Here is a 12,191-nt window from a genome sequence, read left to right on the forward strand (position 1 = left end):
TTCAGTTTACAGTTTCTTAGGTAGAGAGACCTCAGAACACATGCACACAGGTACCTGTCACAGAGAAGAGCAGAGGAAGACTAAAGGACAATCTGTGTGGGGGTAGTTAAGCTGGCTTAAGTCATGCCCAGCACACCTGTTTCAGGTTAGCCCATCACCATGAAATCACTGCACACACACTCACTCTGTAAAGCCACACCCACACATGCACCACAAAATCCATCACTAGTGTCACACAAAATGCAACCAATCCATTACTGATACAGGTCTACCCTGTTACACAATAGTGCACTCCACAACAACACGGGTGCTTTGGTGCGTATACGTGAGCAGTCCATTGCTTCGATTATGTTTGGCTGTCCAGCCATGGCATGAAAGTCCTGCTTAATTTGTACTTGTTTGACAGCGGTGTGGGGGAATTTGATGCACCATGGGTGATAAACTGATGAGAGCTTTGATGACCAAGGGGAGCGCACGAGGACTGGGACACCCCCGATCTGTCTCCAATCTCCCTCTGAAAGGTTCCCGTGGCCAAAAATCCAAGGCTGGTGAGGACCTGGACATGTGGTGGAATTGGGTTTGATCGGCATGTCTCTCCGGAGATGTGGCTCTAGCAAACTGCATATTTGCAGCAGCACAGTCCTTGGCAGTCTCGGAACCGCGCTCTCTTCCAAGAGCCTGATGTGGCGCGGTAAGGCATTCAAAAGTCAGCCGCTGGTTACACTTCTCATTGACCTTGTTATATACAGAGTCAAATTAACCTTACATTACGGCATAATTTAAGTAAAACATAATAATATCAGCATAATTATGGGGTATAATTTATATACACAATCCATTAGTCAAGTAAACTTAATTTGAATAACAGCAAACGTGACTCCTACGACAGGTCTGGATCACTCGTAAATTCTGTTCGTACCTGAAAGAAAAATCAAAATATGAAAAAATTGGTGAATGCGGCAAGTTCTCTTAAATCACTCGTACTCACTATTTAAGAACAAAACTGTTCGTAGAGTGGTTCTTGAATGAGGCCCAGTGTTCTTTGCTATAAATGGGATTAGTTGCCAATTTTCTGGGAAACTAAGAAAATAACATTACATAGTCCCTAATTTTAACGTTTAACATTTTTGACTGAAACATTGTTGAGTTTAGTTTGAAAACAAATTTTGACAGAAACCCTTGAAGATTCCTCAATTCAGAAAGCAGCTCAGCTCGTGTGTGTATTTGCCTGTGCATGTATTTGTACATATAATTGTGTTTGCTTGCCTGTAGCAAGCATCAGAAAAATGATAATTTAATGAATAAATCTCTAAATTGTGTGACTGTCAGTAAAGGAACTTTACTGACTTTAAATCACCATGCAGAGCTGTTAGATTTACATTTATGACCTCAAGGTTTTGTTTTTAGTTTTTTTTTTAGTTTTTTTTTTTTAAAGAAACTCAGTTTTATGAAATAAGATTTCGGGGGCGGGTGCTGGGGTGGATCAGTGGTGAGAATGAGTTGTCCAATAACCTGAAGGTTGGCGGTTCAATTCCCACTCTCACTGCTCAAAAAGATTGGTGAACTGACAGGTGGAGCTGCAACTGAGAGCTGCCATGGCTGAGGTGCACTTGAGCAAGACACCGTACTCACCCATACTCCCCGGGCGCTGTGACTGGCTGCCCACCGCTCCAGTGTATGGTATCTGTGTCCATGAGTGTGTGACCCTGTGCATGTGCACATGCCAACCTGGATTGGTGAAATGCGGAGGAGAAATTTTGCGCATTTCGTGTGACAATGACGACATGACGATAAAAAAAAAAAAATAGTAATCTTAAATGTATCTCTAAATAGTTAAAATATTTGACTTTCAAGTGATCATATTTATGTTACAAGTTAAATGTTATGATTTATTGTATGCTTTGTGCAATGTCTGTGCTCTGATAAACAAAGACTATTTCCTATAACACCACCCCAAGTTAAATTATTGTAGGTGAACAATTTATTTATTTTTTTCTTTGTGACAGAATGAAGAATGATGAATTTTGAAGAATAAAACCATCATAACATTATTGAGATCTGAAAAATAGCATGACATATATGTGTCAGACTGACTTGTGTTAGAGAGTGTAAATGACAAGGGTAATTTCTGCTTTGTTGTTAATATTGATTTGTTTCTTTTTCTCCTTTTAGTAAATTAATTTCTTTATTTCTGAATTATAGGGGATTTTTAGATGTTTTTATGTGTCAATTTTCAGAGTTATGAGCTGTATGAAGGAACCCATTAGTAAAGAAAAGCATAATCTAAACAACTAGCGAACATCCCGACTGATCTACTGACTTGCTAATGGACTAACTAGGCAACAAACAGCCTGCAACTGCAAACAAGATTGAAGGAGAAGGAAGTAATGAAGGAAAATCGAGAGATATTTAGTCACTGAAAATCTTTTGTTTTTCCTCTAAGAGCCTTCAGTTAGCTTCATCCCTGTAACAGCAATGAATACACAAACAAAACATGCTCTCATACAAACACACCTTAACGCAGATGCAGACAGTGCTGTTGATTGTGTATTGTCGGCTTGTTTATTAGCTCTCTGATTGAGCAACTCTGCTTTCCACAGATTGGATGACCTTTCTAGATCCTTCTGTCGAGTCTACTAAGTAGATCGGATGGTGAACGCGACTGAATGCGACAATACTTCAGATTCAGATTGTTACTGAATGAGGGAAAAAGCAGGCGTTTTGCGTGTGTGTGTGTGTCTGTGTGCATTGCTGTTTGTACTCACTCACCCTGCCTTCATTGGTTCAATTGAAGCCTCATCTCCATATAGTTTGTATGCAATTACATCTGAGCGGCATGCTGAGTGCCTCTATATGATTGTGTCTGGATACTGAGTGTGAGTAGCTGTGGTTAGTGTGTGTGTGTGTGTGTAGGGAGCAATCTATGTTCTATTTGTGTGTGTATGTGGCTTCATGGGAACCTTTGTGCAAACTGCATGGGATTATGTGTGTGAGAGGTAATTTTTGCTTGGCAAAAGCAATTCATGCTAAATGTGTGTGTTTTTATGGGTAATTTGTGTTGGCATGATGTGTATAACTGGAATCGAGTGCATCTATAGATCTATAATCATTCACATAGTTGTATGGGCAAGTGTGCCTATTAGTTAAGAGATAAAAGTGCAGTCTAAGAGCAGAGTGGCAGCTTGTAGGGCTGTAAAGGGCACATCTGTCAAAATATGCCATGGCGAAATCTCATTCATCTGTAATAAACAGCTAATCACACTCAGCAGAAGATGATCCCACTCAGACATACAACTTCAATTCATCAAACACACTTTGTTCCCTTTGGATAGAATAAGCTTGTTTTCCATGTTATTTTGATTCTGGTCATCAAGCCAAGATGGGATTATCTACAATATTCTACTCATCAAACAGAATGTAGAGGATAAAAAAATTAAAACAAACCTCCCTATTCTCACCTATATGGACATTTCAAACTTACCATGATGGTGGAGTTTGTGTGCCCCAGTGAGTCTGGGAGCTATGCTGCCCCGGGCTTTAACCCACCTAAGGCAAACAGATCCTGGCTGAGGGATCAGACAAAGAACAGCTCACAAGACCCTCATGATGAAAGATAAATTTGGACGGCGTTGTCCCTTACCCGGACGCGGGTCACCGGGGCCTTCCCCTGGAGCCAGGCCCGGGGGTGGGGCCCGGCAGTGAGCACCTGGTGGCCGGGCCTGTGCCCATGGGGCTCGACGTGGGTCCCCCTTCCGATGGGCTCACCAAGGGGGTCGGATGCAATGTGAGCTGGGTAGCAGCCAAAGGTGGAGACCTTGGCGGTCTGATCCTCGGCTACTGAAGCACGTCTCGGGACGTGGAATGTCACCTCTCTGTTGGGGAAGGAGCCAGAGCTGATGCATGAGACTGAGCGGTTCTGGCTAGATATAGTCGGACTCACCTCGATGCACGGCTTGGTCTCTCTTGGGGGGACGGGTCCTGACTGTTGTTTGTACTTATGCGCCAAACAGCAGTTCAGAGTACCCACCTTTTTTGGAGTCCCTGGAGGAGGCACTAAAGAGTGCTCCTGCAGGAGGGCAATGATAGTGAGACCTGGAAGGGTGTGATTGGGAGGAACACCCCCCGCCCCCCCCCCCCCCCCCCCCCCCCAAATCTGAATCATTGGTGTTCTGTTGTTGGAATTCTGTGCTCGTTATGGATTGTCCATAACGAACACCATGTTCAGGCATAAGGCTGTCCATATGTGCACTAGGTACCAGCACACCCTAGGCTGCAGTCCGATGATCAACTTTGTTGTTGTATTGTCGGACTTGCGGCCGTATGTCCTGGACACTCGGGTAAAGAGTGGGGGGCGGAGCTGTCAACTGATCACCACCTGGTGGTGAGTTTGCTCTCCTGGTGGGGGAGGATGACGATCAGACCTGGCAGTCCCAAACGTATTGTTAGGGTGCTGGGAACGTTTGGTGGAATCCCCTGTCAGAAGGAGCGTTAACTCTCACCTCCAGCAGAGCTTCAACCATATCCTGGGGGATGTGGGGGACATTGAGTCTGAATGGGCCATGTTCCGTGCCTCAATTGTCGAGGCGGCTGACCGGAGTTGTGGCCGTAAGGTGGTCAGTGCCTGTTGTGGTGGAAACCCCCAAACGCGCTGGTGGATTCAGGAAGTGCAGTGTGGTTTTCGTTCTGGTCGTGGAATAGTGGACCAATTCTATGCCCTGGGCAGGATCCTGGAGGGTGCATGGGAGTACGCCCAACCAGTCTACACGTGTTTTGTGGACTTTCGATCAACCGTGTCCCTTTGGGAGTCCTGTGTGGGGTGCTCTTGGAGTATTGAGTACCGGACCCCATGATAGGGGCTGTTCAGACGCCGTCGGACTCCGTCAGGGCTGCCTTTGTCACCGATTCTGTTCATAATTTTTATGGACAGAATTTCTAGGCACAGCCAGGGCGTTGAGGGGGTCCGATTTGGCGACCTCAGAATCGGGTCTCTGCTTTTTGCAGATGATGTTGTTCTGTTAGTGTTGTTGGGCCGTGACCTTCAGCTCTCGCTGGGGCGATTCGCAGCCAAGGGTGAAACGGCTGGGATGAGAATCAGCACCTCCAAATCCTCTGCAGGGTGTCTGGGCTTTACCTTAGAGATAGGGTGAGAAGCTCAGTCATCCGGGAGGGGCTCGGAGTAGAACCACTGCTCCTCCGCATTGAGAGGAGCCAGATGAGGTGGCTCGGGCATCTGGTTAGGATGCCTCCTGGACGCCTCCCTGGTGAGGTGTTCTGGGCACGTCCCACTGGGAGGAGACCCAGGGGAAGACCCAGGACATGTTGGAGAGATTATGTCTCTCGGCTGGCCTGGGAACGCCTTGGGGTCCCCCCAGAAGAGCTGGAGGAAGTGGCTGGGGACAGGGACGTCTGGGCTTCTCTGCTCAAGGTGCTGCCCCCGCGACCCGACACCTGGAGAAGCGATAGGTAATGGATGGATGGACATTCTGATATCCTTGCAGTATCTCCTGATGTAGATCTCCTTTGTGGATGTGGAAATTGCTCCACTGCAGAACTGGCATCCATAGCCACTCTATGTAACGATCTTGTTGAGGTGGTTAGACCTTGGCAAAACAACAGAAGGGACAGAGGATCCCCTTGTTATATACGACTTTTGATGGTAACTTGTACAGATGGCTTTGAACTGGCCTCTAACAGTCCCAATGAGTTATTGGTAAAGGCACACAGTGTCCAGTTGATGTTAAGTTTCAAGCATTCCAGTATCCATGTTTGCAGCATTGAGTTGTAAGCTTTCTTGTAGTAAATATAGGCAATGCACAATTTTGTTTGATCTTGAGTGGCTGTGTTGATTGTTGACATGTCTTCCATCTTGTAGCAGGAGAACAACTGATGGAATAGTGTCTGGCTCTTTAAGCTTGTTTTTTTGGTTGCCATGTTACTTACATGGCTCGTTATGTCAAAATGACGTATTTCTGCCTAGTGTAGTTCGTCTTCCAGATACTGCAGCATCATCATTGATGAAAGTGCTACTCTTCCTGATCTTGACAAGGGCATTGTTTTCTTCTCCACTTTTGTCGTTGTAGAGTAGTTAGCGGTAACCTTCACGTAGCAGCGACACCTCTGTTCAGGAGAGGATTGCAACTACTGGTGCCACTATATATGACCGGCACGACACTGTGACGTCATCTGTGCACAACCATGTGCGGCTGTAGCTCAGGAGGAAAAGCAGTCGCCCACCAATCGGAAGGTTGGTGGTTCGACTCTGGCTTCCCCAGGATACATGTCGAAGCGTCCTTGGGCAAGACACTGAACCCCACGTTGCTCCCCCAGTGTATCATTGGGGGTATGAATGTGTGTGAATGCTTAGAAAGCACGTAGTTATATCCTAAGACGTGCTGTATGAATGTGTGTGAGTGGGGTGAATGCGGCATGTAGTGAAGCGCTTTGAGTGGTCAGCTAGACTAGAAAAGCGCTATACAAGTACAAGTCCATTTACCATGTGGGAACTTTTATACAGGTTGGGTGAGAGTCATTGAGGGGTAGGGTAGGACTAATTTGCATATTCAAATTATCTTAAATGTGGCAAAGGTGAGGAGTTAATCCAGTCTAATCCATTTTTAGATATGAAGGAATTATGTCCATAAATCAAAACAAAGCAATGACCAGAAATTAGTTTGCATGGATTAAATCAACCCTCAGATGATCTTGTCTGTCATGATGTACAATGGTCCAGAAATGTATAGATATTAGGTTATGAATGTAGGCATCCCCTACAGTTGTGTGATGTTACACCTCTGTTATAAAAAACAATCTCCGTGTGAGCTGTGCAAATGAACAGCCATGCACATGATTTATTTATTTATTTATTTATTTTTTTTAGATCATGTGAAAGAGGCCATAAAGGTTGCATCAATAGTCAAATCATGTCAAGCGACTGTTAAGCAAGGGTGTGGGGCTGCAAACCAAAGTTGTGAACTATTGTATCTCAGCCTCCAAGCACTTGAGGGAAGTTTTAGGTTGGAACGCTACATAATAAAAGTCAATGTATTTCAAAACAAGTCAGACGCACATAGTTTTAAGGTTAACAAACTTCTCTAGTGTTGTTTAATTATCAAAGTTAATCAAACAGAAAATAAAGAAACAAACACAACAAGGTTAATAAATAACTTAACAAAATTCAGATCAAATTAATTGAAAATACATATGCTTGACTATCAAGCTCAGTGAAGACAATACTAGATACCAGAACAGGAGGATACCAACTTTTCTTTTTGGATTATATCCATGGTTTATCCTCAATGAATGTTATCTGTTCTACAGGTGGATCTCGTCTCCAGCCAATGTGAAGCACAGCAAATCGCCCTGGAGAGGATTGCAGTCAAACTGAGTAGCTTGCACTACCCCTCATTTCCTAGCATGAGGAACAACAGTCAGCTGACCACAAACAAAAGGTAAATATGAAAAAAGACAGAACAGATGTCACTTCCTATTAGGTTATTTTTCGAATAGCTTGTGTAATACTTAACCACATGATACACTAAATGCATGTTAAAAAAAATTCTTCTGCAACTGTTGCTGTTAAAATTTGAACCATTCAGTATTTAACATTAGTTTATTTGTTACTATTCAGATAAGTTGCCAAGAAAAGAATCCAGTGTGGTAATTTACATATTAAAAGCTGATGTAACCATTCGTTCATCTCAACCATCAATACTTATTTATACCCAACAATAACAAATTTATTTTGTACATATTAAGGTCTGCCTCTGGACTGGCAGATTGGGGTGGAGGTCCCCCTCTTTAAAAAGGGGGACCGGAGGGTGTGTTCCAACTATAGGGGTATCACACTCCTCAGCCTCCCTGGTAAGGTCTATTCGGGGGTATTGGAGAGGAGGATCCGTCGGATAATCGAGCCTCGGATTCAGGAGATGCAGTGTGGCTTTCGTCCTGGCCGTGGAACAGTGGACCAGCTCTATACCCTCGGCAGGATCCTGGAGGGTGCATGGGAGTTCGCCCAACCAGTCTACATGTGTTTTGTGGACTTGGAGAAAGCGTTCGACCGTGTCCCTCGTGGAGTCCTGTGGGGGGTGCTCCGGGAATATGGAGTGCTGGACCCCTTGATAGGGGCCGTTCGGTCTCTGTATGACCGGTGCCAGAGTTTGGTCCGCATTGCCGGCAGTAAGTCGGATACGTTTCCGGTGAGAGTTGGACTCCGTCAGGGCTGTCCTTTGTCTCCAATTCTGTTCCTAACTTTTATGGACAGAATTTCTAGGCGCAGCCAGGGCGTTGAGGGGGTCCGATTTGGCGACCTCAGAATCGGGTCTCTGCTTTTTGCAGATGATGTGGCTCTGTTAGCGTCGTCAGGCCATGACCTTCAGCTCTCACTGGAGCGATTCGCAGCCGAGTGTGAAGCGGCTGGGATGAGAATCAGCACCTCCAAATCTGAGACTATGGTTCTCAGCCGGAAAAGGGTGGAATGCTCTCTCCGGGTCGGGAATGAGATCCTTCCCCAAGTGGAGGAGTTCAAGTATCTCGGGGTCTTGTTCACGAGTGACGGACGAATGGAGCGGGAGATTGACGGGCGGATCGGTGCAGCGTCTGCAGTGTTGCGGGCTCTGCACCGACCCGTCGTTGGGAAGAGGGAGCTGAGCCAGTAGGCGAAGCTCTCTACTTACTGGTCAATCTACGTTCCCATCCTCACCTATGGTCACGAGTTGTGGGTAGTGACCGAAAGAACAAGATCGCGAATACAAGCGGCCGAAATGGGTTTCCTCCGCAGGGTGTCTGGGCTCTCCCTTAGAGATAGGGTGAGAAGCTCAGTCATCCGGGAGGGGCTCGGAGTAGAACCGCTGCTCCTCCGCATTGAGAGGAGTCAGATGAGGTGGCTCGGGCATCTGGTTAGGATGCCCCCTGGGCGCCTCCCTGGGGAGGTGTTCCGGGCACGTCCCACTGGGAGGAGACCCCGGGGAAGACCCAGGACACGCTGGAGAGACTATGTCTCTCGGCTGGCCTGGGAACGCCTCGGGGTCCCCCCGGAAGAGCTGGAGGAAGTGGCCGGGGACAGAGACGTCTGGGTTTCTCTACTCAAGCTGCTGCCCCCGCGACCCGACCCCCGGATAAGCGGCAGATGATGGATGGATGGATTAAGGTCTAATTTTGATACTCAGTTTTAATCCCAAAAAGCAATAAATTTTTTAGAAAATGCATATACAAAAGCTGAAACAGAAACATAAACAGAATTACATCATTAAAAAAAACATTTCCTAAAGAGTAAACAAAATAAATCGCATATAATCATGTAATGTAGAAGTACACCGTCGTTCAACTTCAAGTATTTTAGGTATTGGGACCAATTAAAAACTTAAGTGGCCGCTATCATGTCTTAAAACTAGGCTAATACAACTTCAAATGAACAACAACAGCAAATGCTACACTGTTACACAAACAAAAATAACTGGAGAATAACTGCAGAAAAACCTGCAAGAACACAAGAGGGCGAAATACACCAATCAGGGACACACCAATCAGTGTGGAAAAGGGGAGACACGGGTGCAGGGCTTAGTGGTAGCACCTGGTGAGACAGGATGACCCCAGGCAGAAAGCTCCCTGTAGTACTGGAGATCTCTCAGCACCAGTCAGTGGGTTTACATGATGAGATTAAGTCGATTATAGCTATAGTTGGGTTATGCTCCTTATCTGAGCAAGGGTAATTATCCTTGGATATATGGCGGTGAATGAATCAAATCACTGGCACAAAGCATGCAATACCACAGTAGATAAGTGGCGCTGTACCCATTTCAACTATCACTAATAGAGCCACTTCCGGTTGACATCTTCACCACCAACAACAACAAAACTCACGCATTTGAAAAAGATGGCGAACGAAGAGCAAGATGAAGCTACGTCCCTCTACGTTTGTGATGAGCATGGTTATGGCACAAACGCGATGCACAACGGCGCATTCTCCATCGCGTTGTTTGTTTGTTTCTGACGGCGGGGACAACAACAGTAATGTCGTCTCCTTCAACTTCCGGGTGACGATCGCGGGAAAAAATATCGAGCATGCGCAGAACGCTCGATATGATCCACTGTCGTCTACATGCACGTTCAGTGTACATTTGGATCGAATTATCTTGGGGTCTTAATTCGATCGCAAGTAACCCGATCCGATTTGATTTCTTGTCGGATTAAGCTTGTTACATGAGCTGAATAACTCAATGTTATTGTAATCTAGCCATTAATCAGATCCGATGGCCCGCATGTAACTGCACGGAGTGTCACCCCAAGATCTCAGACGAGATTAATCTGATCGCTACAGAGAACCAAACTCACCCTGCAAGGGATGGAATCAAAACCTCAAGGTGAGCGACACCGAGGGATGGAACCAATTAGACCAAGACCGTGGCAAAGAGCTAGAAGCCATGCAAGCAAAAAGAGCTGAGCGGAAAGTCAATATTCTCTCAACAATAACATACAACCTGGAAAGAGAGCGTTTTGGAATGGAAGACAAGAAAGGTAATACTAAAGCTGCATATCAACCAAGCAGAATAAAAAGAGAAATCCAAAGCTTGAGGGAACAAATCAAGAACAAACAGTTCAACAGTTCAAAAGAGCAACTGTCAAAGAAAGGGAAGGTGTCGATGATCTGACAAGGCAACTTCCTGAACACATTTGGAAAAAGAGGAAGGAGAGGGCGAACAGAAGACCACAGTTCACCAAAGACCCAGAAACTACTGGGTGAAGCAAAAAGCTTATGAGCTCCAGAGAATATGGAGACGTACTTGAGTGAAACTCACAATGACTCCTGCAAAAAACAGACATTGGACATTAATCACAACATCAACAATATTGAAAAATCAATAAAAAAAGCTCAACATTAGTGATCCATCACGGAAGGAAATCCACAATGTGGTGCAAAAGACCAGAAGTGAATTCGTGCCCAGTCCCAGTGGTATACCATACAAGGTGTATAAGAAAGGCCAGAGCCTCCATTGGAGGCTATGGATGCTGCTCCGGAGGATCTGGAAAAAAAAACGCTATTTGTTCATGTTGGAGGAAGATGGAAGGCCAAAAGAAAGAAAACTCCTCAACCACTGACTTATTCCGAACAATACCACTTCTAAGTGTGGAATGAAAAATCTTCTTTTCTGTACTGGCTAAAAGGGTGACCTCATACATAACATAAACGGATATGTTGACACCTCTATCCAGAAAGGTGGGATTCCAGGCTTTTCTGGATGCCAGAAAAACATTGGAGTTCTCAGCTAGATGATCCAGCAGGCCAAAGCTAGCAAAAACAACCTGACCGTATCTGGCTCGATCTGGCCAACGCCTATGGAGCAATCCCTCCTACCCTAATCTACATAGCACTGGACCCTTACCACATCCCTCTGCACATTAAGAGAATGATCACCAGCTATCTTAGTGGTATCCAACTGCAGTTCAAAACAGCCCATTTTAGAACCTGGTGGCAAAATCTAGAAAAGGGGATTGTAACTACATGTACCATCTCTCCAATCCTCTTTGACATGGGAATGAACCGTCTCATAACAGTTGGAAAGAAACCTGACAACCAATAGTGAAATCTGGTATTTGACAACCCTGATAAGAGGTTATGTGGATGACCTCACTGGGACATCCATGACCCAAATGGAGGCAAGGTGGGTACTAAAAGTTCTAGACAGTTTGGTAACATGGACAAATAGGAAGGTTAAAACCAAGAAATCTAGAACCACAATGATAAACTAACGCACTGGCTCAAGCTGAAAGTGCAAGGAGTAGTGATTCAATCAGTTTAGGAAAATCCTATTAAGTGTCAAACCACTTTCTTTGAAAAGAACTCGCTTATAGGCAGGAGTAACATCACCAGTACAGAGAAACAGACAGAGGAGTGGCTTAGGTGGATTGAAAAAAATCAGGGCTCACTGTGAAATTCAAAGCATGGCTTTACTTACATGGACTATTTCTAAAACTCACGTGGCTGGTGACTGTGTATGAAGTCCATATGACATCTGTTGAAGAGGTGGAAAGAAAAATCACTTAGTACCTCAGAAAGTGGCTGGGAATCCCTCCAAGCTTTTCACATCAGAAGGCCTCTACATACGATCAAGACAGATCCCACTCCCCCTGTCATCTGTTGTGGAGGAATTCAAAGTAGCAAAGTGCAGAATCTTAATGACATACAGAGACTCCCA

General features: G+C 45.2%; 1 protein-coding gene across 1 annotated transcript in view; it reads left to right on the forward strand.

Moving 5' to 3' along the window:
• Positions 1-12,191, forward strand: part of akap6 (A kinase (PRKA) anchor protein 6) — a 281,773-nt gene that overhangs the window by 137,101 nt on the left and 132,481 nt on the right. Inside the window, exon 14 of the mRNA XM_072365052.1 lies at positions 7,318-7,448. Coding sequence (XP_072221153.1) covers positions 7,318-7,448 — 131 coding nt within the window. The remainder of the gene's footprint in view (positions 1-7,317; positions 7,449-12,191) is intronic.

This window comes from Leuresthes tenuis, unplaced genomic scaffold, assembly GCF_036924035.1.
Source record: "Leuresthes tenuis unplaced genomic scaffold, fLeuTen1.0.hap1 SCAF_15, whole genome shotgun sequence".
Taxonomy (NCBI): Eukaryota; Metazoa; Chordata; class Actinopteri; order Atheriniformes; family Atherinopsidae; genus Leuresthes; species Leuresthes tenuis.